The sequence below is a fragment of the Littorina saxatilis genome, unplaced genomic scaffold (genome assembly GCF_037325665.1).
Source record: "Littorina saxatilis isolate snail1 unplaced genomic scaffold, US_GU_Lsax_2.0 scaffold_400, whole genome shotgun sequence".
Lineage (NCBI taxonomy): Eukaryota > Metazoa > Mollusca > Gastropoda > Littorinimorpha > Littorinidae > Littorina > Littorina saxatilis.
Genome location: NW_027128727.1, coordinates 11,132 through 37,955, shown reverse-complemented (window position 1 = coordinate 37,955; position 26,824 = coordinate 11,132). Strand labels below are relative to the sequence as shown.

The following is a 26,824-nucleotide window of genomic DNA, read 5'->3' as shown; positions in this document are numbered from 1 at the left end:
ATGAAGTGCAAGAAAGTGTGGATGAAAACTGGCACAGCAAAGCGTAGACAGTACATCCCAGTTCACAATATTGCCAAGAGACCTGACATGGAGAAGGCAAAGCTCCAGAACTTGATAGGATTCCACGCCATCACTGGCTCGGATTCCACATCTTTCCTGTCTGGCCAAGGCAAGGTATCTGGGTGGAAAGTGTTTCAGCAACATCACCAGCTGCTGGCAAATTTGGGGAAAGGGCAGCTGACAGACGACACGTCAAAAGAAGCAGAGCAGTTCGTTTGCAAGCTGTACATCTCAAACTGTGAGACTGCAGATGGTGCCAGAACCATCATGTTCCGGAAAGCCACCGCCCCAGAAAATCTGCCCCCATCCAGTGATGCTCTGAGCTTCCACATCAAGAGAGCTCATTATCAGGCCTCAGTCTGGCAACAAGCTCATGAGAAGAAGCCGAACCTGCCGCCGATTGAAAGCATGGGCTGGCAACTGAAGGATGGCGTCTTCCTCCCCGTCCTGAAAACCCTTCCGTCTGTTCCAGACGCGTGCCTAGACATCATCTTCTGCACCTGCCAGAAGCAGTGCAGCAGTGGAAGGTGCAGATGCAGAAAGGCGAAGCTACCATGCACAGCAGCGTGCAAATGCCGGGAAATGCACGAGGAGTGTCTTAATTAACGAGTGGTGAACTGACCGTGACCCTTTGGACGTGTGTGATGTTCATTGACCTTACCATATGAAATGTGAACATTTGACATTGTTTGCTGAATGCCTGTACATAGCTGATATGTTTACCTGTTGCTGAGCTTGTTCTCGACATGTTTCGGAAGTTTTTTTTCTCGTGACAGAGTATTATGGAACATTAACGTTTGTCATCTTTCAGATTTGTGTATATTGTGTTATATTTGCCACAGAAATACCATAACATCTTAAATGTTGTTGAAATTTGTACTGATTATGCAACGTTATTGATACAAACGTATGTTGAAACAAAAGTTGATAATAAATAGAGTGGTTATGTTTAAAGAATTGTCAGTTTTTGTGTGTGGGTGAGTTTTCAGGCTTGTGGCGGCCATTTTGAATATTTAATGATACAGGACAAACTAGCAAATATACACTTTGTCATACAGCAGAAATGGGAAGAGCACACCATAATTACTCACAAATGGCCTATCTCTATTTTAGGCCCCGTTTTTGAGAATAAATGGTCCAAATAGTGACCTTTGACTTTGACCTTGACCTTTGACCTAGTTGATTGTGCACCATTGATCTGAACCCCTGCTGAAATGTAATTGTTAAATCAGATGTCCAGTGTGTACAACAGATGAGCCACTGCAAATCTTGATGGCGTCCAAGTTTAAACACATCTGAAATATGGGGTCAAAATGACCTTGACCTTGTCAGAATGATGATCAATGTATATTCATTTTAATGCTGAATACCTACTGGGTAATATCACTTATTTTTAGTGATTAGTTCGCAGTAGTTTACTGCCAAAAGACAACTTAAAATGCACACATGACAAAACAGTACAAGTCAATATTGTCAAGTCTCATGTGACCTTGACTTAAGGTCAAGGTCAAATACTCTGACAAGGCAACCATTGCCTATCGGTCATCTACCAACTAGCCAAAAATTAACACTGTATCTCTAAAAACACCAAAGATATAAGCATTTGTTTGAGAATTAGTAGTCTCTTGATATCATGGCGGCCATCTTGGAAACCGTTGAATAGTAACGAATATAGGCATTTTTGACTTTGGCAACAGGCAGAAATGAATTCAGCACACCCAAATCCATAAGAATCAACCTGTTGCCATTAATTACCCACAAATGCCTACCTCTTTTTATTTAGGCCTCGTTTCGAGAATTTATCCTAGTCTATAGGGCGGTAACGGCTGAAAACTTTGTCTCAATAAACCAAATCTATTAATAACGTAATGAACGTTGCATAATGATGATAAAGAAAGACAGTAAAGGAAGAAAGGAGGGAAAGAAGATAAATAAAAGAAGAGGGATGGGTAGGAGATGTGCAGAAGTTAAAGTTGTTGTCCGGCTTGTAGAGCATTTATTCTGATTTACCCAAAGCGGCCTGAACGTTTAATGAACGAGTGTACAGTGGAAAAAAATTTCCTGTTCAAATCTGTGGAATACTGTCTGTCTCCGTTTAAAAGGTGGGGGAGGTGAATTATGTGATTGGGGAGGGTACAGTTTAAATGAAAAGCAAGCAAACATGAAGAGAAAATTGAATGAAAATTGTACATCAAAACAAAAACAAGAGGCGAAGCCTTCAAGGCTCACGTAAGAAATCGACAAACAGTAACACAAACTCAATCACTCCGTCACACATACACACACACACACACACACACACACACACACACACACACACACACACACACACACACACACACACACACACACACACACACACACACACAGTAAGCATAGGTGAAACTGTGCAAGAAAGCGAGACCCTGGATCTGCCAAGTAGTCTCGGCCCGCTCACAATAACAATGACCGAGACTTTCAGTAATTCCTTTGCGTGACGTCTAACCCTCTTACGTCATAATGTGACGTCTTCAAATAGTTTCTATCACACACGTCGAACACTTTTGACCGAGACTGACGTAATCCATAGACTCGGAAATGTTAAAGTTTCTATCACGCACACACACACACACACACACACACGCACAGAAAGACAAAGTTTATCATCGCATAGGCTACACTTACGTGAGCCAATCAGTTTTAGAATACATATATAATATTTATGGTGTTAGCGAGTAAGAGATAGGGAGGGAGGGAGGGAGAGAGGGAGGGAGGGAGGGAGGGAGGGAGGGAGGGGGAAAGTGAGAGAGAGGGGGAGAGTGAGAGAGAGAGAGGGGGAGAGAGAGATAGAAAGAAAGAAAGAGAGAGACACAGAGAGAGAGACACAGAGAAAGAGAGAGAGAGAGAGAGAGAGAGAGAGAGAGAGAGAGAGACGAGTAGACGTATCGATTTTGTTTTCACTTTACATGTTTATCTGAGCGATTGTTCTGTGTGTGCTGATCTCTACAATCGTAAACGAGTGGCTGGTCTCGGGATCCAACATCTGAGAAAAGTTCCTCATAATATGTTTAATACGGAGTGTTTATTCTGTGCAGGTGTTGCTCTTTATAACTATCATTATGAAGTGTTAATACGATCAATCGGACCTATTATCAAGTTAGTGTATCAACTTTGCCTGTTCCTCCGTGTGAATTCCTCCCACCGCCAAGTCGTTTTTGTGGTTTATTTCGCATTTAGGTCCCAGGTAACATTATGAAGTTTTAATACGATCAATCGGACCTATTATCAAGTTAGTGTATCAACTTTTGAACGAACTGCGCCCAGTAGTTTCCCAGCAATAAGCTGTTAAGTCGAGACAGACACATACACACACAGACACACAATTAAAGTCTGTTGAGCCCAAGTACTAGCGTACTCGGGGATAAAGGTACCCTTATGCATACAATTATTCATGGATGTGTACCTGAAACCATATTTTCAAAATTCACGTCGAGAAATTCACGCCAATTGATGAGATTAAACACTCCTTTACCTAGGATTGACCTATTCAAGTTTAGTTTAGTTTATTCCGGTAGCAGGCTGTGGAACACTCTTCCGAAAATTCTGCGTCAAACTACCAGAACAAACGTTTTTAAGACCAGATATACATCTTATCTCATGAAGTCAAAATAAACTACTTTGTTTCGCTAGAAATGTTGTTAAAACCAACAACCGGTGCTTTTTTCATTTTTTTTCCTTCTTGAAAGCAATGGGCATGGTGTTCAGATTGTTTGCGTCAGTGCAATCTACTCTGTAATACTTTACTCACGTCAAATGAACTCACATTTTTCATTTATGCAATGTATTGTATGTAGAGGTTACATGCCGAGTCTCAGTGATTATTAAAAATAATGGTCGAAGTTAGCGGATCATGAAAAATGCGAGCTTTAGCGAGCTTTTTCATGACCGCGAACTGAGACCATTATTTTTTATAATCACTGAGACGAGGTGTGTAACCTCTTTATTCCTCCTTTCTTCAGTTATTCAAAGAAAAGAGGAGTTTTTTTTGCGAAAGTTTGATCGAATCCTATTCTCTCAACCAGTCAACCTGCGCAGGCGATCGATTAATGCGCGGTTGTATAGTTCCGTGCAAATCATTCCATTCTGTTAACACTTCTTGTCAGTTTTCCTATTTTGGGCTAAAATCAAGTACACAGATATGCTGTTATTCTGCTGTGGCGGCAAAGGCAGATATTGTGTGTTCTGTATATGTTTTGGTATCGGTTAAGATAATGTTCTTTCGTCAAATGGGACTAGCAGACGAACTTTTGCACCCGTGTTCCAACGTTAAAAACTGTATGAAGTTAAGTTTTCTGGGGAAAATAGTGTATGAAACCGCTTTATGTTGTTTAAATTGATGAGATGTGTGCATTTGGTTGCGTGTGATCTGTTTATTAAATGAAATATTGTTGAAAACTGACCGTCGGATTGCAGTCTGTTGTCGAAGAAACTGAGTGAAAAGAAGGGGAACTACTCTTGTCGCTGGACAAAGTATGAGTTACTTGCCTTGGGAAATTGCTTGTGATGAACGTCTGATCAAGATTCAGAAAACAACCGAACTCATGGATTTTATATGGAGATTCATGTGTTCAGGCCTGTAGTTGTTAATTTAAATGCGGTATGTTTGTATTGTTTGCTCCAGAGATGTATACTTCGTACATTAGAGCGTTCGGAACTTTTCAGTCGCAAAAAGTAGTACCGAAACAGAACAGCTTCTCAACCCATTGCACTATCGAGGATTCAGGCTGTTGCTGGGTCGTTATTTGTTTGGTTGCTGGGTCATTATCGAAAAATAACTACCCCTACAAGTTTACAGAGGTAAAGAAGCAGAGGGGGGAATAAGTAAATTTATAATAATTATGTTTGTGCATGCCGATGTGGCATGCATTCACCTACTTTTTGTTGTAATTACGTTTGCTCAAGCCATTGCACGATGTATAAAGAAGTAAACCGTGTTTTTATTGTGGCACCTTGTTGTGACCCGTTTTGTGGAGCGTTAATATTTTTACGTGAGATTCACGTGCTCCTTGTTCAGTAGTTGTGACCTGGTTTTGGTCGGAGCGTCACAAACTGCGTCGTTTAGTTTTAGAACACCGTGAGATTCACGTGCTTTTTTTTGTGTCTTGATTTTGGGGTGAGCCCTGCGAATCTGCGTTGCAAGTTTTAGAATACGTGTGACTCACGTGTTTTTAGCTTTGTGATGTCAGCTAGTTCCTTGGTCTTCTTTCTGTTAAATATACCGTTTTAAGTTTTGAGCATGCACGGAGTGCGTGATCGGTTACTGATTGGTTGTAAAATAGTAGTTTCACCCGATTCTGTCTTAGGAATGTTGTTGGTTGGTCAATCCGGTGACCTTTGACTTTTGAATAACTATTCCATGTTAGGTTTTTGTTTCCATAAATACCACTGCTTGACTCCTGTCTCGTCAGTCGATCTGAGGGTTTTAGGAAGTGTTTGGTTTTGATCTGTAAACGTATGAAGGTTATCAAGTGAACCAACGGAGTGTTTCTTATGTTTTAACGTCAACGTAATGTTCTTGGAGACAGTTGTTTCTCAAGTGTGAATCGTTTTGTGCCCTTCGTTTGAGAGGCAACACGTTTTTGGTACTGCTGGTCAACCCACACAGCGCATAAGGTAATTTTGTTGTTACTTGTTTGTGTTGTGTTTTGGTCGCCATTTTGTAATGACTTTGTGAGTTGTTTATGTATAACGTGAGTTGAAAGTCTGACTTGTTGTAGTGTTTCTTTATTGTGTGTTCAACTGTTCTAGTGTTGTGAACGTACAGCAATGTTTTGTAGACGCTAGAAAGTCGCTAATGTTTATAATGATAACTTGTGTTTTCTGTGGTTAACAAAGTTCGAAGTGAAACGTTTTCTCCGACTTTTTCAGCCTTACGTTAAAAGAATTTAGGTAAAAGAAGCTTGCGGTCTGTGGTGATCGTTTGTAAACGGGCTTATTTCTTGTAACGTTATTGAGGGAAAGTGGATGAGTAAATATCTTGTTTGTGACTTTGATTAACGCAGGAACATTGTCGTTAGGAGACTTTTTGGTATGACACTGACAGTTTGCTTTGTATTCCTGGCCTGATGAGTCAACGTTTTGTAATTTTCTGAAAGTAGCCATTTCGGATTTAAACGTATGTATGCTAAGTTTCTTGAGTATTCTTAGTGCTTATGGTATTGTTGAACGTACGGAACGTAATTCTTTATTGTTGTTGAAGGACTAACCAACGAGTGTTTGGTATTGTAACTTTCTTGTCTGTTTGTATTCACCTGTCTTGTGATTGTTTATTTTTCTTGTTTTTACTTCTTGTGTTTTGTTAATGCATTTGATACTTTTGCCATGTCTAATAATTTGTTTTCTTTTCTCTTTTTCTTTCTGTTCATAAGTTTTTTACCGCAATACGTAGTACTGTAACTATATATATGCATTACTGATATCTAATATCAGATGTAAAATAAATAAACCAGTACTTTTGCGCGTTATGGCTTGTAACCTGTGTTTGTCATTTCGTATGAACAATATGTAGTACCAGCCTCGCACACGAAGGCGCGCACAATGTTCTTACTTCAGTTTATTCATAAATATGTAGCAGTTGTTTCCTTTTAATTGTTTACTCTTTAGCCATGTTAGACTGGTCCCTCTTTAGGGCGAGGGCTAGAAGTAAAAAAGCAGATCTCTGCATACTCCATTACCCTCGTTAAATAAACAATCGTTTTTTGACTAAATGTTTTAACATAGAGGGGGAATCGAGACGAGGGTCGTGGTGTATGTGTGTGTGTGTGTCTCTCTGTGTGTGTGTGTGTGTGTGTGTGTGTGTGTGTGTGTGTGTGTGTGTGTGAGTGTGTGTAGAGCGATTCAGACTTGATTGAAAAATGAGGGTGTGACAGTGCCGCCTCAACTTTTACAAAAAGCCGGATATGACGTCATCAAAGACATTTATCGAAAAAATGAAAACAATCTTCTGGGGATATCATACCCAGGAACTCTCATGAAAAATATAATAAAGATCGGTCCAGTAGTATAAATGTTGTATTTTCGCCTTACGCGACTTGTTTAAATATTGCATATGTAGTTAATCTGAATGCGTAATCGTGAAGAGAGAGGATGGATACACCTCCCCTACAATAGGAAAGGGAACCACCTCCCACTCCCCCCGAGACCCATGAGCCTGTTGCGTCGCTTGCGCACGGTCAGCAGCCGCATCTACTAGGACAAGGTAGTCTGTCAGTGTGGCAAGACTGGACATCTCACACACGTGTTTGAAGGTTGTGACACTCTCAAGGAAGAGATGTCTAGTCTCATCCGCTACAGAAGGGAGAATGGTCTCCGTCCACACCCATCACTCGGAGAGAAACCGATGATGGTCTTGGTCACCTATCTGTTCACCTCAACTGTTGCGAGCTGGTTCTAGTGTGCTTGCAGCAGACCCAGCACAGCACAGATCCACTTCTGGAATCTTAAGCTAAATGTGTCCCAAGACACACATTTTGTAGTCCTGGCATCCTGAAAGGCAGAGGCCCCAACCTACAGGTTTGCTTCCACACCAAAAACGCCTCCAGACACGGGAACATGGGAGCAGAGGCAACAGCTCCGCTTGAACCTCAGAAACCAAATGTGCCTCCAGACACACCGATCTCTTAGACGGCCGAGGCTGTGGCCTCTAAGGTTCTCTTGTACCAAACCGCCTCCTGACTCTGCACATCAGATTGCTTGCGCTGGCATCTGCTTACAGAGACCCACATTAAGTCATTACCGAGTGCTAGACACAGATGACGATTGGTAGCACTGACTTCACGGTAATGCGTACCCCCAGCGCGGCTCTGCTTGGGTGGGAATGTTCTGAGCAAAACACTATGTGTTACTCCATACCCCCCGCCCTCCATGGAACTTCTTGACCCCAACCAATTGGGGGGGGGGGGGGAAAGTTTGCCAAGTCGGTAGAGGCGCTGGCTTTAAAACCGGTTGTTACTATCAGCGTGGGTTCAACCCCCAAGTTCGGCGCGGGATGTGTGTCCCAGAGTCAACTTTGTGCAGACTCTCCTCGGTGTCCGAACACCCCCGTGTGCACGCATGCGCACGATAAAGATCCCAGGGTCACAGCGAAAGCCTCAGGCCTTGGAAACACGAATACATGCATGCAAAAATATGAAGCCCGGGTGTCCGTTCGGCCAACAGCCAATAAAGTAACCATTTCAGCACTGACCCAAGTCGACTCAAACCGGTCCCCAGCCCATTTCAGGTCTCCTCTAGCAGCCGGCAGCCAGCTGTCTACATCCCCCCCCCCCCCCCCCCCCCGGCCCCCCCGCATTTTTATTTTTTAATTTCATACAAAGCCGGGTTTTCCCGTGTAACATGCCCCTAATGGCTTTGCCGTGAGGGCGTAAAACTTACATTTTCTCGTAATCCCTCGTCCCCCTCCCCCTTCTTCTTGAATCTTAAGCTGCCTGTATATGGCCCTGTTCGGCAATACATTGTTATACTTTGTTAAGAAATTTAAAAAAAACATGTCCGTTGTTTGTGTCTGGTCTTGTTTTTACATTTAGTCATAGACCATTTATCCTGGACCGCCAACTAGCTCTCTCTCCGCTCTTTCTCTCTATTACGAGGTAGCGGCCCTCGCATCATAGGAACGAAGAGAGGTACAGAAAAGCGTGCTATCCTTCTCAGCGCAACTACTACCCCGCTCTTCTTGGCCTTTCAGAAATCAGGGGGATGTCATATCCGGTGTCGATTGTAAACATGGACGAAGTTGCCGAGGTAAGTTCTGAAAATGCTAAAATAAACTCAGCTAAAGAGCATATGGAACATGTTTTTCGATGAGTTTTGTTAAGTTTAGTTTGGAGTTTTGAAAAATCCAGTTCACTGTCACCTCCCATTGTCACAAATAACTGGAGCGTGCTTTCTTTTCACTGTCTTTCAAACCGGACGCTGAGCGCCCCTGTGAAAGTCGAGCGTCGTAACCTCGAAGGGTCACGTGACGAGTTGGCGGTCCAGGCTATTTGGTCTATGATTTAGTCAAGTTTTGACGTAGAGGGGGGAATCGAGACGAGGGTCGTGGTGTATGTGCGTGTGTCTGTGTGTGTGTGTAGAGCGATTCAGACTAAACTACTAAACCGATCTTTATGAAATTTGACATGAGAGTTTCTGGGTACGATATCCCCGGACGTGTTTTTCATTTTTCCGATAAATGTCTTTGATGACGTCATATCCGGCTTTTTGTAAAAGTTGAGGCGGCACTGTCACACCCTCATTTTTGGTTTAAGCGTGTTTTATTCAATTTCTCATACACACGTTTCAAACAATAACAACATTAAGAACGTTAACAAGCAGATTGCTTATGGACACGTTCTTGAAATGATAATCAATACACATTCCGATAGCAAAACATGGCGAACAAGTGATAGCTTCAACACTTATCTTGATAATCTTTAATTATATTTTATACAAATAAGATGAAGAGAGAGACACAGAGAGAGAGAGAGAGAGAGAGAGAGAGAGAGAGAGAGAGGGGGAGGGAGGGAGAGAGAGAATGCCTGGCTACATCAATTGCACAGTCGCTCTCATTTTTCAACCAAATTGGTTGAAATGTTGGTTAAGTAATCTTCGACAAAGCCCGGACTGCGGTATTGCATTTCAACTTGGTGGCTTAAAAGTTAATTAATTACTTTGGTCATTAAAATTCTGAAAATTGTGAAAAAAAATATTTGTTTTATAAAACGATCCAAATTTACATTTATCTTATTCTTCATCATTTTCTGATTCCAAAAACATATAAATATGTTATATTTGGATTAAAAACAAGCTCTGAAAAGTAAAAATATAAAAATTATTATCAAAATTAAATTTTCGAAATCAATTTAAAAACACTTTCATCTTATTCCTTGTCGGTTCCTGATTCCAAAAACATATATATATATATGATATGTTTGGATTAAAAACACGCTCAGAAAGTTAAAACGAAGAGAGGTACAGTAAAGCGTGCTATTGAGGCAGAAATGTGTAATTCTAAGCTGCACATCTTTTCAGCCTGATATGGAAAATGTGTTTCGACTGTTTTCATCCAATTGAGGATAGTTAGATCGCGTGCAGCTTCCATTGCATCGGCACTGAATATGAGGAAGAAAGAATGAATGAAATCTAAAGTATTTAATTATAAAAGTAAGACATATCTAATAATAGGGTGGTCCGTGTACGTCCGTGTCCATTTTTATATTTAGTCAAGTTTAGACTAAATATTTTAACATCGAGGGGGAATCGAAACGAGGGTCGTGGTGTATGTGCGTGTGTGTGTGTGTGTGTGTGTGTGTGTCTGTGTGTGTGTGTGTGTGTGTGTAGAGCGATTCAGACTAAACTACTGGACCGATCTTTATGAAATTTGACATGAGAGTTCCTGGGTATGAAATCCCCGAACGTTTTTTTCATTTTTTTGATAAATGTCTTTGATGACGTCATATCCGGCTTTTCGTGAAAGTTGAGGCGGCACTGTCACGACCTCATTTTTCAACCAAATTGGTTGAAATTTTGGTCAAGTAATCTTCGACAAAGCCCGGACTTCGGTATTGCATTTCAGCTTGGTGGCTCAAAAATTAATTAATAACTTTGGTCATTAAAAATCTGAAAATTGTAAAAAAATATAATAATTCATAAAACGATCCAAATTTACGTTTATCTTATTCTCCATCATTTGCTGATTCCAAAAACATATACATATGTTATATTCGGATTAAAAACAAGCTCTGAAAATTAAATATATAAAAATTATTATCAAAATTAAATTGTCCAAATCAATTTAAAAACACTTTCATCTTATTCTTTGTCGGTTCCTGATTCCAAAAACATATAGATATATGTTTGGATTAAAAACACGCTCAGAAAGTTAAAACAAAGAGAGGTACAGAAAAGCGTGCTATCCTTCTTAGCGCAACTACTACCCCGCTCTTCTTGTCAATTTCACTGCCTTTGCCATGAGCGGTGGACTGACGATGCTACGAGTATACGGTCTTGCTGAAAAATGGCATTGCGTTCAGTTTCATTCTGTGAGTTCGACAGCTACTTGACTAAATATTGTATTTTCGCCTTACGCGACTTGTTTTTATATTTAGTCAAGTTTTGACTAAATATTTTAACGTAGAGGGGGGAATCGAAACGAGGGTCGTGGTGTATGTGTTAGGGAGGCCCACAGAGAAAATCCAAAATGGCGGCCACAGCCGTGATTTTTTTTTACTTTTCTCTGAAGATTTAAAAGGCTAAATAAATATTTTGAAAACGTCAAACAACTTGCAAGGGTTTCTCCAGTTGTTGTTCTTTTGAATGATTGTTGGTATGTGAACGTGCTGTTTTTGGTTCATGAGTAAAACAAGTCCCGAACTTGCCCCAAAACGCTATCTCCCGCTTCGGACTTAGCCGCAAACGCGGTGTACAGGGAAAAAGCTATTTGACGTCGCGGCAAGCGAAACACTCGAAATCGTCACCCAAGTTCCAAGAGCGCGCGAAGAAAAACTATTTAAAGTACAATACTGAAATTTAGTGTGGCATAAGATCAACCCTTTGTTATGATGTATGTGAAAGAACGACTTATCAACATTTTATTAACGTCTTGAAAAAGGGTGGGTTCTGAACACAGTGTTTTACTTTTTACACAGATGTTTCTGGAAATCGCCCATTCCTGTCAATGTTAAAAGGCCAATCTACCAGGACAATGTCTTATCTAATCAATGTGTGCATTACTTTAACCGGGCCAACCGATTGAAAAGAAGCAATATTTCAACTTTTGCGCCGTCCAAGGCCGAATCGCGTATGTTCTGAGATCTCGCAAGGAAAAAGTATTAGATGCAGTTTACTGACATTTTGCATACCATCAGATCAATCCTTTGTAATTATGTATTCCGCTGAGCGACTCATAATTACTATTAACATGTTGTGAATATAGTTGATTCTGAACACAGTGTTTTTGTTTTGACACAGGCGTTTTTGGAAATCGCCCATTTCTCTCAGTAATCTTAAAAGGCTAATCTACAAGAAGAACATCTTTTCTCATCAATACGGGCTATACTTTGACCGGGCCGATCGATTGAAGTGAAGCGATTATCCAACGGTTGCGCCGCAGAAGGCTGAATCTAGTCATTTCTCGAAATTATCGCCCCAGTTCCAAAGACTCGCAAAGGAAAGATATTCTAACCAGATTCGTGTAATTTTGCGTGCGATACAATCAACTTTCTGTTATTATATGTTTAAAAGAGCAACTTACACAAATATCATTACGTTGTTGAAAGGGTTAATTCTGAACACAGTGTTTTCTTTTAAACACAGGCGTTTTAGGAAGTCGCTCGATCTTTCTTCTCATTGATCTCAAGAGATACATCTACCAGTAAGTTCAGTAACATTTTTCTAATCAGTATGATTGTGCTTTGGCTTGACCTTGACAAGCGATTGAAGTGAAAAACCAAAAGCTGATCAACTCTCACAGTCATGCAAAAGCTGAATCAGTTAGTTACGCAGTGTTCAGTATCAGAGTATGCACAGTGAAAAACTTGACGTCGCGACAAGCCGAAATTCGAAATTATCGCTTATTTTCCACGAGCTCGCAAAGAAAACTTATTTAAAACAGAAAAATATATTGTGTAGTGAAAGATCTCTGCAACAGATCTATCCGGAAGTCTGTTCTCATACTGATGTAAATGTGTTTGACTTTGCCTTGCGATTGAATTAAAACGCTTTTCAACTGTTTCACCACCGAAGGCTGAATCAAGGCATGCCGTGAAATGTCACAGGAAAATACGTTACAATTTTAGGTTTTTCAACTCCCCACCAAAGTTAGATCAACGAACTAGCAACATCTTTAAAAAGAATAACCGAGCCTTCCGGCTGTGGAAATGATTTTTGTCTCTGCGACGCGGCCTTGAGTAGATCCATTATAGTGAACAGATCTAACAAGAACCGCAAATGCTTATATGACTCACCTTCGCCACAAGTATTATTATGAGAAACAGGCTATTGACGACACGCAGGACCCCGTGACCCAGCAACATTAACAGACCCAAGGAGAAGGTTTGTTGGTGGACAATGACATTTTGGTTAAAAACACGTGGACAAAACACGTAGCTACCTCACTGCAACATGAATTGCTTCACAGGACTGATCAGCACGCAGAAGCCCTTTTCGAAGTAACCTAGCTGTAGATACTCACTTTGCAAAGTAAATTCTCGGTAAAACGTTCTCTCACAAAACACACACACACACACACACACACACACACACACACACACACTAATAAATGTTGATCCAGAATCACAAAGACAGAGAGACACATTATCATTATCCAAGCGGAGCGCGGGCGAAGCCCGCGCGTAGCGAGGTAGTTTTTTTTTTCATCTCCCAGCACTGAACATTTTTTTGCCAAGTGGTGTCTGTCTGTGAACATTGTTCTAGAATTCATCTTTTAGCACAATATTAGCGACACTGTTTGGACAATTCTATTAAAATTAGGCGTACAAACTGATTTTGTTTCGGGGAATCCTCTCAGAGGATCAGAATTTTCATATAATATCATCGGAAGCTGTTACAACGGGAAAATGTGAAACTTTTGTCACTTTTTAACATGGAATTTCATCTTTGAGCGTTTCAAGCGGACTTTAATAAAATAGTTATTTGCGAATTAAGCAGCGGAAGACACTCACCGGTTCAACATGTGTATGGTCATTAAACCTCAAAACATTTCAGTAAGTGGTTTAGACAAACACCTCCGACATGTGAGGGTGACTGGTTTGTAGCTGAAGAGTTTTTTGGCTCACGTAAGTGTAGCCTATGCGATCGTAACTTTGTCTGTCTGTGCGTGCGTGCGTCTGTGCGTGTGTATGTCTGTGGTAGAAACTTTAACATTTGACTAAACACCGAAATACTCATTTCACCTGGTTATTTTTCAAGCAACATCTTCAAAGTATTGAACCAATGATCAACATTTTGTCGGCATGTGTGTAGTTAAAGTGTGTATCCAAAGAAAACGGGTGGTGGGGTGGTTTATGGGGGTACACGCAGCTGACCGGTTTGTGTCGCGTTTGGTATGTAGACCAGGTTAGTCAAGACCAGGTTAGGTTGGGGTCGCGCCGCTAAGGATTGTGGTATACATGATTCACTGACTGACTCAGCCTGGTCACTGAGTCGACTGGGTTCGGTTTCTAAGCTCCAGATGAAATAGACTAAAGAAGATACCAAAGTGAGATTTCCTACAGTTTGATCTGCACAGCGTTTTTTTCCAATCATCTGCGCGAGGAAGAGCTGTCGAAAGTTCAGTGTCGATCTGGCCGAGTCCCGGTAAGTACGGACAGATCTAGACTAGTGAGTAGTCACAGTGTCTCCCCGGTATTTTATATTTTGTTTTATTTCAGCAGATACGGATGACACAGTGCTAGGTAGTCACCTCTAGTGAAATGAGTAGATCTAAAGTGCCTGTAAGGATTGTATGTCTTTGTTCTTGGTTACATTTATGTGAATTTCAAGAACGGCAGCACTAATCTGTGTCGGTCTGACTAATTACCGCGCGACCGTGGCCGGCCGGATCGCTCCCAACCACAAGCGACCGCGCCCGACTGACCTCAAAAGAAAGCATTTACACGTAATATTTGAGCTGTTAGTATATATCTCCATAATATTTTCTCACGTTGGACCAGTTTTTAAGTCAGTAGTGATCGATAAGGGTGTTATAGTGTATTTTGAACTTACAACAACAAAATATCATTACGGCGCGCAGTTAGCTTATGATTAGTCAAACCGTTTTTCTGGAATTGTGGGATAGCTTGGGTTTCATCCATGACCGTAGGCGGGTTCTGTTTCGCTCTTCGATTTTTGTGAGTACACGGTATGTGTTATCATGTCAACCACTTCAAAAGTGTGTGTGTGCCTGGGGGGATTCCCAGTTAAGGTGGAGATCATGTAGTGGAGCTCCTGAAAGCGTTTTCTCTGAAAACAGGAGATACAGAAGGATGACACGCTTGTAGGAAAATTCGATGCTGTTCAGTTCGGCGCCAAGCGCGTGACTGCCGCCGACTAGACTTCCCCTTCCAAAATTGCGGCTCGACAGGAAAATATTGTGACCTGTTATCACAAAAACAGTGCTGATACTATCAGTGATAGACTACGTCGCTGGCGGCCAGCTGCTCAGCAAACCAGGGCCTAGCAGCTGCATTCATTGTAAGCCGTTCGGCGCATTTACGCCGAAATGACATCTCCAATAAGCTAACGCGAAACTCGAATTGGGGAGGGGGTTGTAGACGCAAAATCACAAAACCTCTTCAAATTCCAGGGGTGATGCCCCAGACCCCTGCCTTTGTAGTTTGTAAGCTGAAATCTCTTTTTCCAATGCTAGACCCTGACGGTGAACAGTATAAGGTGGTGTGGGTCAATGATTATGTGGTTGAAATTCCACGTTTTTGCTGTATCGGATAGAAGTTTAGAACTATGCTTTATTTACCTAATACTTAGCTAATTGATGGAGCGAAGCGACGGAGAGCTTTAATTAGCTTTGGTCGGGCGTCAATCCACGCTTCGGATCAATAGTACGTATCAATAAAATCAAGCGTAACATGTATGTTTAGATGATTTTGACTCTATCTTCATCGTGGATTGACGCCCGACCAAAGCGAATTGAAGCTCGACGGTGCGAAGCGGCGGAGGGATTCAATTAGGCTTTGGTGGGCGTCAATCCACGATGAAGACCGAGTCAAAATCATCTAAACTTACATGTGTTACACTTGATTCTATTATTATTGGGTCAATGATTATGTGGTTGAAATTCCACGTTTTTGCCGTATCGGATAGAACTATGCTTTATTTACCTAATACTTAGCTAATTGATGAAGCTCGATGGAGCGAAGCGACGGAGAGCTTTAATTAGCTTTGGTCGGGCGTCAATCCACGCTTCGGATCAATAGTATGTATCAATAAAATCAAGCGTAACATGTATGTTTAGATGATTTTGACTCGATCTTCATCATCGATTGACGCCCGACCAAAGCTAATTGAAGCTCGACGGAGCGAAGCGACGGAGGGATTCAATTAGGCTTGAGCTTCAATTAGCTTTGGTCGGGCGTCAATCCACGATGAAGATCGAGTCAAAATCAAGCGTAACATGTATGTTTAGATGATTTTGACTCGATCTTCATCGTGGATTGACGCCCGACCAAAAGCTAATTGAAGCTCGACGGAGCGAAGCGGCAGAGGGATTCAATTAGGCTTTGGTGGGCGTCAATCCACGATGAAGACCGAGTCCAAATCATCTAAACTTACATGTGTTACACTTGATTCTATTGATTCGAAGTGTCATTTTTTGTGTAAAGAAAGGCCACATTGTCATACTGATTTTTTGCAGAACCCTCGCTTTTAAATAATACATTGTGAGCATGGATGATGTGTGTGTGAGTGAGTGTGTGTGTGACGTGGTTTGAGCGCACGTCTGTGTGTGTAGTGTCTGTGAGTGTGCGTGTCTGTGAGAGAGAGAGAGAGAGAGAGAGAGAGAGAGAGAGAGGCGATTTGTTCTTTGCTGGGGGTATGCACTGCCTTGGCAATGCACTTCTACTTATCAAGTTAATAAATTAACTCTTTAGTACATGCATTGGTCAGATAAGACTTTGCTTCCATACTTTTGATACTGCATTTTAAGGTTAGGACGGTTTGTAGTGCTTGGCAATGTGCTTATGCTCTGAAAGTCAAAAACAATTTGCACTAGTTGACTAATCAACTATCATGACTGCAAACTGACTGTTTTTATATTGCTTCACGCGACTTCAGTGCATTACTGCATTGTCAGTTTTTGCTTAACATCAGATAGAGTGCGATTTCAGACAAGACAGTCATCTCCTGCGCTCAGAAAAAACCTGACCAAGTTTAAAGTACAAAATTTTACATTTTCATTTTCAGCGCAGCATCACGCTCTTAGGATTTCTTCCAACTGGACAATCATGAGCCTGACAGTTTGGTCTTGATCTTATTTTTGGATTTTCGCATGAGCAACATCTTTGTGAGTACCCATACTATTACTAATATTCTAACTTTTCATACATCATTAAAAGATTTTTTGAGTCCTGTCCAATTTTTCTTCGATTTTAGAACTTGAAATATTTTTTGTCTCGGTTCTGAAAGTAGTTTCCAGACCTAGTGGTGCTGCCAGATTTGTCTGCAATTTTAGAAATCTCAAATATTTATTGTCTCGGTTCTGAAAGTAGTTTTCAGGCAGGAGTCCCAGCCAATTGTTCTGCAATTTTAGAACTTGAAATATTTTCTGTCTCAGTTCTGAAAGTAATTTCACAGTCAAATCTAACGATAACTAATGATATTGTAAATAATGATAATCATTGTTTTTCTTAAACGTCAATTAGACAAAAGGACAGTCATCTCATGCGCCAAGTTTAAAGTGCAATTACATTTTTATTTTCAGCGCAGCATCACACTCTTTGATTTCTTCCACCTGGACAATCCTCATCCTGACAGTTTGATCTTCAGCCTATTTTTTGATTTCGTCACGAGCAACATCTTTGTGAGTACCCAACTTTATACTATTACTAATATTCTAAGTTTTCATACAACATAAAAAAAAATTTGTCTAGGTTTTGAAAAAAATTTCCAGGCCTAAGACTATTAAGGAGTCATGATGCCCGATTTGTGTGCAATTTTAGAACTGAAATAATTTTTCGTCTCTGTTCTGGAAGTAATTTCAAGGCCTTAGGGTCCTGCCCGATTATTCTGCGATTTAAGAACTTGAATTATTTTTAGTCTCTGTTCTAAAAGTAGTTTACAGGCCTAGGGGTGCTGCCCGGTTTTTCTGCGATTTTAGAACTTGAAATATTTTCCGTCTCCGTTTTGAAAGTAGTGTCCAGGACTAGGGGTGCTGCCCGATTGTTCTGCGATTTTAGAACTTGAAATATTTTCCGTCTCAGTTTTGGAAGTAGTTTCCAGGCCAAGGCCGGGTGCTGCCCGATTTTTCTGCAATTTTAGAACTTGAAATATTTTCCGTCTCCGTTTTGGAAGTAGTTTCCAGGCCTCGGGGTGCTGCCCGGTTTTTCTGCGATTTTAGAACTTGAAATATTTTCCGTCTCAGTTTTGAAAGTAGTTTCCAGGCCTAGGGGTGCTGCCCGATTTTTCTGCGATTTTAGAACTTGAAATATTTTCCGTCTCCGTTTTGAAAGTAGTTTCCAGGCCTAGAGGTGCTGCCCGGTTTTTCTGCGATTTTAGAACTTGAAATATTTTCCGTCTCCGTTTTGAAAGTAGTTTCCAGGCCTAGGGGTGCTGCCCGATTTTTCTGCGATTATAGAACTTGAAATATTTTCCGTCTCCGTTTTGAAAGTAGTTTCCAGGCCTGGGGGTGCTGCCCGATTTTTCTGCGATTTTAGAACTAAATATTTTCCGTCTCCGTTTTGAAAGTAGTTTCCAGGCCTAGGGGTGCTGCCCGGTTTTTCTGCGATTTTAGAACTTGAAATATTTTCCGTCTCCGTTTTGAAAGTAGTTTCCAGGCCTAGGGGTGCTGCCCGATTTTTCTGCGATTTTAGAACTTGAAATATTTTCCGTCTCCGTTTTGAAAGTAGTTTCCAGGCCTAGGGGTGCTGCCCGATTTTTCTGCGATTTTAGAACTAAATATTTTCTGTCTCCGTTTTGAAAGTAGTTTCCAGGCCTAGGGGTGCTGCCCGATTTTTCTGCGATTTTAGAACTTGAAATATTTTCCGTCTCCGTTTTGAAAGTAGTTTCCAGGCCTGGGGGTGCTGCCCGATTTTTCTGCGATTTTAGAACTAAATATTTTCCGTCTCCGTTTTGAAAGTAGTTTCCAGGCCTAGGGGTGCTGCCCGGTTTTTCTGCGATTTTAGAACTTGAAATATTTTCCGTCTCCGTTTTGAAAGTAGTTTCCAGGCCTAGGGGTGCTGCCCGATTTTTCTGCGATTTTAGAACTTGAAATATTTTCCGTCTCCGTTTTGAAAGTAGTTTCCAGGCCTAGGGGTGCTGCCCGATTTTTCTGCGATTTTAGAACTAAATATTTTCCGTCTCCGTTTTGAAAGTAGTTTCCAGGCCTAGGGGTGCTGCCCGATTTTTCTGCGATTTTAGAACTTGGAATATTTTTCATCTGTTCTGAAGGTCCTGCCGATTTTTCTGCGATTTTAGAACTTGAAATATTTTTCACCCTAGTTCTGACAGTAGTTTTCAGGCCTAGGGGTGCTGCCCGATTTTTCTGCAATTTTGGAACTTGGAAACTTTCAACTTCGAATATTTTTCGTCTGGATGTTCTGATGGTGGTTTCAAGGCCTAGGAGTGCTGCCAGTCATTTTGCACATTGTATATGATCTAATGCGTGTGTGCAAGTTTTGATTCATTTTCTTTTGATCCTGAATTACGTTTTTTGTGCTTGCATAATTAATTCTTTTTTAGTCTTTGAGTCTGAGCTTTGTTGCCAATTTTGATTTGGTGACAATTTCTTATTATTATTATAACTGAATCCACACTTAACAGTCACTGTGTATGTTATTTGCTCCTCAGAATGGACTCAGTTGTGCAGTGTGTAGACTGCCAGAAAATGTTCAGTAGCCGTATTAGGCTATTGAAACATAAATGCTCTAAGTGTACTTCTTGTGGCAGAGTGTTTTCATCATTCCAGCGCCTTCAGTCACACAATTGTTCAGATTCACAGGATATTCAGGTTAAAGCCATTGAGCAACATGGTATCACATTCAACCCTGTACACTGCCAGTGGCAGTTAGACAAATGTCGCGAGTTCACTTTGCCTTTGAAGCTTGCAATGCCTTCATCAGATCATCTGCTTCCGGCTGGAGCACCCAAACATTTTAAAAGGGTTGGGGGAGATGGTAATTGTTTTTTCCGCTGCCTGAGCTTTGCAGTGACTGGGTGTGAAGAGTACCATCTCCAACTTCGAGCTGCAGTCTGCCATTTCATGACACAGTCTGCACACACATATCGAATTGAGCATGTTCTCCTGCAACAACAAGGGCTGACAGCCGCATCCTATCTGACCAGGTCGGGCATGCGGAATTCAGGGACGTGGGCAACAGAAGTGGAGATTTACAGTGCTGCCCTCATGCTCAACACCAGAATCTGTGTTTATCGCAATGTAGTCGGGCAGAGTGCCTGGCACACACTTGATCCAAGACTGATTGCTCCACTGACCCATGTGAGTTCACGGTGCATCTTCATCAACCACCTCAACAATAACCATTATGAAATTGTGACTGACGTCCATCTTCCATCTGATGGACCAGTGCTGTCATGCCAACATCAACAAGTTCATGTACCTGTGCTTGCAGCAGCAGAGTGTGAAGGTGCTGAGAGGCCACTCGTATCTCATACAACCGTGACACTTGTGAACCGCAGAAATACAATGCAGAAACTACGTCAAAACCAAGAGTACAAGCAGAAAGAGTCAGCTGAAAATAGGCAGAGAAAAGGTGAGAGGAGACTTAGTCAGGCATATAGGCACAAGGAAGCACACCTAGGCAAAGCAAGAATTGCAAAGAGAAGATGCAGTGGAGAGTTCAGAGAGCAAGAAGCAGAAAGAAACCGACTTAGAATGGCTAAACAGAGAGCCACTAAAGAATATAGCCAGAAAGAAGCAGGTAGAACCAGACAGAGAATGGCAACAAAGAGAGCCAATAGGGATTACAGTCAGAAAGAAGCAGGTAGAAACAGACAGAAAAAAGCAACAAAGAGAGCCAATAGGGATTACAGTCAGAAAGAAGCAGGTAGAACCAGACAGAGAATGACAACAAAGAGAGCCAATAGGGATTACAGTCAGAAAGAAGCAGGTAGAACCAGACAGAGAATGACAACAAAGAGAGCCAATAAGGATTACAGTCAGAAAGAAGCAGGTAGAACCAGACAGAGAATGACAACAAAGAGAGCCAATAGGGATTACAGTCAGAAAGAAGCAGGTAGAACCAGACAGAGAATGACAACAAAGAGAGCCAATAGGGATTACAGTCAGAAAGAAGCAGGTAGAACCAGACAGAGAATGGCAACAAAGAGAGGTAGTAAAGAATACAGAGAGAAAGAGGCCCTAAAAGACAGGCAAAGGAAAGCAGAACAAAGACAGAATAGAAACTATAGGCGAAAGGAATCGGAGAGTGACAGATTGAGGAAAGTGAAGAGAAGGCGTTGTCCTTCATACAGAGAAGCTTATCAAGCTAAGGTGCGAGCAGCAAGGGACAAACTGACCACAAAAAGCAGTTGCTTGACGGCCGATGACATCAAGAAGGTCTTTCAGTCCAATGTTAGTCACGGACCTTCATTCATATGTACATGCTGTAATGGTCTCTTCTACAAACACTCAGTGAGTGTTGCTCCCTCTGCTGCATCTCTCCAGAACAAGGGTGTTAAGTCTTCCATTATAGAGCAGGTTCTGTTAGGAACAAAAAGCTTCCAAGACACTGAGTGGATATGTTCCACATGTCTTTCCAGTTTGAGGAAATCTGTGCTGCCCAATTTAGCTGTGAGAAATGGTCTTGAATTCCCGGCTATTCCGTCTACACTTGAAGGTCTCACAACCCTGGAGGAACGGTGTATATCACCACGAATTCCCTTCATGCAGATGCGAGAGCTTGGCTGCGACCATCAGTTTGGTATCAGGGGAAATGTAGTGAATGTACCAGTGGATGTGCCAGCTATGGTGACTTCATTACCTAGGCGATTCGAAGAGACAGAGACAATTGCCTTGAAGTTGAAGAGACGCTTGCGCTACAAGTCCTCCTACCACTTTGAAAATGTCAGGCCTGGGAAGATCTTTGCTGCTGCGGAGTGGTTGATTGGGAACAGTGTCCTGTTCAGGGAAGAGGGTATTAAGCTCGATCCTTCTTGGTTCAAACCAGAGTGGGAGGGAGCAGAGTCGGTTGAGTTCAGAATCAACAGTGCAGATGATGACAGTTGTATCCAAGGTGAGAAGACCAACCATGCACACTCATGTGACGGAGGCAAACAACCTGAATGTGATGCTGTGAGTGTGAAGCAATGTTCTAATGTACCGCCACAAGACCCTGAGCACTTGGTAACTGATCAAGCTTCTTCTGGCACAGTGAAAGACAACAACAAACCAGAACAAGACCAAGATGGCAATCTGCAAGAAGAGTATGCAGATTTGTTTCAGGAGTGGCAGGAGGAAAACATACCTGCTAATGACAAAGATAACACCGGGGAAGATGATGAAGACAAAGAATGGGTAGAAACCAGTCAAGAGGCAGAACTGGGAGGTGGATGTCGTGACACCCTTCTGCACCCCAACGACTTTACAACCGATGGCCAGGCAGCACTGAACATAGCACCAGGTGAGGGTAAACATCCACTTGGTCTGTTCATGGATAAAGATTGTGAGGAGAAATCCTTTCCAACCATATTTTGCGGCCAACGACGTGTTGATAACAGTGATCGAATGAAGCCCCTCACCTACAGTAAGATCTGCAAGGCTGAGCTAAGAAGTGCTGACCGGCGTGCTGCCCACTCCATTGCAAACATCTTTTTCAAGTTGAAGAAACTACAGATGTTACAGATTCGAGATTTAGCCACAACAGCACTTCGGAAAGTGAAAGGAGCAAAGACAGGCCATACTGCAGGGCAGTTGAGGAAAGATGGTGCCATTGAAGATCTTCTGCGCCAGGATCAAGGGTATCGTGTCCTCAAAACACTGCGATCCTCTCCCCCGTACTGGCAAGCGAAACAGAAGGATCTCTTTGCTATGATTAGGCAGCTTGGTAGACCAACTTTCTTTGCTACATTTTCTGCTGCTGAAACAAGGTGGATTGATCTTCTCCGTGTCCTCTACCGCATGGAGCACAGTGTAGACCCCACTGATGATGACCTTGAGAACCTGACCTGGCAGGAGAAGTCGCAGCTTATACAAAAAGATCCTGTGACTTGCGCTCGTCACTTTGACTACAGAGTTCAGGTCTTGTTCAGAAAAGTCATCCTGAGTGATCTGCAGCCTCTTGGAAAAGTGACGGACCACTTTTTCAGAGTAGAATTTCAGCAGCGGGGGTCCCCTCACATTCACTGTATGATCTGGGTTGAAGATGCACCAAAGGCTGATACAGACTCTGACGAAGATGTGGTGGCATTTCTTGATAAACACTTGACATGTCAGAGGCATGAAGAGGGTGAGTTGAAGAACGTTTCGAGCCTGCATGAACACAAGCATTCCAAGTCATGCAAGAAAGGTGGAAAACACGTGTGCAGGTTTGGTTTTCCTCTTCCTCCCATGTCAAAAACTATGATGCTCCGTCCACTGACTCAGTCTGAAGCAAAGGATAATTCTGGCATCACAGAAAATTTGAGAACCATCAAAAGAGAACTTAGCCAGTTGAAACTGGGTGAGAACATTTCTTTTGAAGAATTTCTGGCGCGAGTCGGCATTGATGAGAATCAGTACATCCTTGCACTTCGTTCTGACCTTGACAGCACCAAGATCTTTTTGCAACGCGAACCATCAGCGACACGCATGAACAGCAGAAATGATATTCTCGCTCAGGTGTGGATGGCCAACACAGATGTGCAATTTGTCCTGGATGAGTATGCCTGTGGAATGTATATTGTGACGTACATCAGCAAGAGCCAGCGTGGCATGAGCGATCTTCTAAAACACGCTGATGATGAGGCAAAACGTGGCAACCACAGTGTCAAACAAAAAGTCAGACACATTGCGAACAAGTTTTTGAACCACTGCGAAGTGTCTGCCCAGGAAGCTGTCTACCTCCTGATGCAGCTGCCTTTGACCCGATGCACAAGGGATGTGATTTTTGTCAACACATCACCCCCCTGCCAGCGAGTTGGTCTGCTCAAGAATTCCACCATGCTTGAAGCAATGAAAGATGAGGACACAGATGTGACTCTCACAAGCCTGATCGACAGGTACTCTGAAAGACCAAAGGAGTTGGAAAACATCTGTCTTGCAGACTTTGCTACTTCGTACGACGTGAGAAAGGCAGGATCAAGCAGCAGAACAGGTAAGAACACCAAGAAGAAGGAACAGGATTTCCTCCCTGAAGGTGAATATGAGGAGGATGCAACCGACAACATCTGGAACAATGACTCTTCTTCTGGTCACCTGTACAAACTTCCTGATGGCAAAGTCTTGCACCACCGGAGAAAACCAAAAGTTCTGCGCTGTGTTCGCTTTTCTCTGGAGTCTGACTCAGAAAACCACTACAGAGAGAAGCTGATGTTGTACATACCATGGCGAAACGAGGACAAGGATATCATTGGTGGGTGTGGGACATACCATGAGAGATTTGAACAAATGAAAGAAACAGTGTTCGAAGTCAGCAGCAAGTTTGAGACCAATGCTACTGCTGTGGACCAGGCTGTGGAACAGGTGCAGAAGGATGGCATTGATGAGGAAGCATGGGATGGGGTGGCTCCACAAGCACAAGACATGGAGAGCCGCCACGAGAAATACAACACAGAGAGTACCATCAATGCAGCGTTCCAACCAGACTCTGAACAGCACCGACAGTATGACATTGGTCTTGACCTGGGTTGTCATGCTACATCCGACATAACTCACGACCGTATAGTGAACAGGATACCAAATGAAGAATTTGATGCAATGGTAAGATCACTGAATTGCAGTCAGCAAACGTTCTTCTATCACATACTGCACTGGATGAAGACAAAGTGTAGTGGCAGTCTATCTGCATGCGAACCCTTCCACTGTTTTCTCTCTGGAGGTGCAGGTGTGGGGAAGAGTCGCTGTGTCCTGGCCATTTACCATGCCCTTGTCCGTTACCTAAGCAGTCGCCCTGGAGACAATCCAGATTGCCTTCGGGTACTTCTTGCCGCTCCAACAGGCAAGGCTGCCTATAACATCAGAGGTGTGACACTACACACAGCCTTCTGCCTCCCTGCAAACCAGAGTCTCAGTGATTACGTGAAACTTGACGCCAGTCGCTTGAACACACTTCGGTCAACTCTAGCAGAATTGCGATTGGTGATCATTGATGAAATTTCCATGGTTGGTGCCAACATGATGGGTTTTGTCAGTCAGCGTCTGCAACAATTGATGGGTTGCAGCAAGCCGTTTGGTGGTGTAAGTGTCCTTGCTGTTGGTGATCTATTCCAGCTGAGACCAGTCATGGATCGCTGGGTATTTCAGCCAAGTCGTGGACCATACGAAGCACTAGCACCAATTGTCTGGCAGGAGCTGTTCCAGATGTTCGAGTTGACCCAGGTGATGCGGCAGAAAGATGACAGAACCTTTGCTGAAGCTCTAAACAGGATCAGGGAGGGATGCCACACCAAAGAAGATGCAAGCCTCATCAAGTCCCGTGTTGTCAAATCCAGTATCCCGGACAACATGCTTCACCTGTTCACCAGCCGTCGTCTCGTCACTGAGCAAAACACCAAAAGTCTTGCCCTTCTCCAGTCTTCGGAGATTCTGCTGGAAGCCAAGGACAGTGTGATGGGTGACATCAGTGTTGCACTGAAAACCGAGATACTTCACAAAGCTTGTGATATGACAGTGCAACAAACGCAGAGTCTTCCATCACACTTGACTCTCAAAGTGGGCGGTAGATTCATGTTGGTGCACAATGTTGACATCAGCGATGGTCTGACGAATGGAGCTTCTGGCACCTTACGACAGGTTGGACACAAAGGCAGTGAGAAGCCAGAACATGTGTCGGTTGTATGGATAGAATTTGATGAAGAGAGTGTTGGTGAAAAGACCCGCCACCGAAACAAACAACTCTACACACCAGCCATCAGCTCCACATGGACTCCCATCTTTCATGCCGTCAAACAGTTTCGTGTTGGAAAACGAGAAAATGTTGCAGTGCTTCGTAAACAGTTTCCGTTGACAGCTTGCTCTGCAATCACAGTACACAAGTCACAGGGTTCAACTCTTGAACAAGTTGCGGTGTCTTTCCAGGGTATGGCACAACACCATCTAGTGTATGTGGCACTCAGCAGAGCCAAAACTCTGGGCGGCCTCCATCTTCTTGATTTTGACCCAAACAAGATCAGAGTGTCACCTGATGTCAAGACCGAGATGGAACGATTGCGGAAGAAGCCCATTGAGTGGTGTGTGAGCGACCTACAGCAGTTTGCCAGCAATGGATTTCTCATAGGTTTTCACAACAGTCGCTCTCTTCACAAACACATTGGAGATCTCCGCCTTGAAAGAAATCTGTTACGAGCTGAAATGTTATTCATATTTGAAAGCTGGGAACAAGAACAAGATGAACCACAGCACTACAGTCTCCCTGAATTCAAAGTTCTTGAGAGAAACCCTGCCCCAACCAAAACTCACCGTCCACATGCTGGCACAATAGTGTACATCCGTGATGACAGTCTGCTGTCTACCTCCAACACAGCTACAAGCCGAAGTTGCAATCACAGCATAGAAGTTACAGTGCTTGACGCCAGCAGCAGAATTGCAGGGCTGAGTGTAGTGGGAGTGTACTGTCCTCCGGGTGTGAAAACCAGCGCACTGCGTACTGAACTTGAGACCATTCTTCACAGGGTATTAGCAAGTCAACCCTATGTTGTGATGGGAGGAGACTTCAACAGTGATGCCTCTGACAGACTGTCAAAACCACTCGAACAGCTGTGTCAGGAATTCAGTCTGCGTCAGCTCATTACTGAACCCACAACAGACTATGGCTCAGTGTTGGATCTGATCTTCACCAATCTCCCTGAGTCTGCAATACTAGGAGGTGTACTTGAATCCTGGTACTCGGACCACAAACCCTGCTGGGTGTCAATTTCAGTGTAA

At 42.7% G+C, this 26,824-nt stretch overlaps 1 protein-coding gene across 1 annotated transcript; it reads left to right on the top strand.

Annotated features, from left to right (window-relative positions):
- LOC138957057 (uncharacterized) lies at positions 1–26,824 on the top strand. The gene is made up of 4 exons (XM_070328229.1): positions 1–587; positions 20,089–20,242; positions 20,331–20,407; positions 21,526–26,824. Exons 1-4 carry the CDS (start codon positions 1–3, stop codon positions 26,822–26,824), a joined length of 6,117 nt encoding a protein of 2,038 aa, XP_070184330.1.

Excerpts from the sequence above, each read along its gene's own strand:
- LOC138957057 (XM_070328229.1), top strand. The coding sequence starts at position 1 with ATGAAGTGCAAGAAAGTGTGGATGAAAACTGGCACAGCAAAGCGTAGA. Across the intron at positions 588-20,088 it reads AAGCAGTGCAGCAGTGGAAG|GTCGGGCATGCGGAATTCAG; the intron begins GTGCAGATGCAG and ends CTATCTGACCAG. Across the intron at positions 20,243-20,330 it reads TGATTGCTCCACTGACCCAT|TGCTGTCATGCCAACATCAA; the intron begins GTGAGTTCACGG and ends CTGATGGACCAG.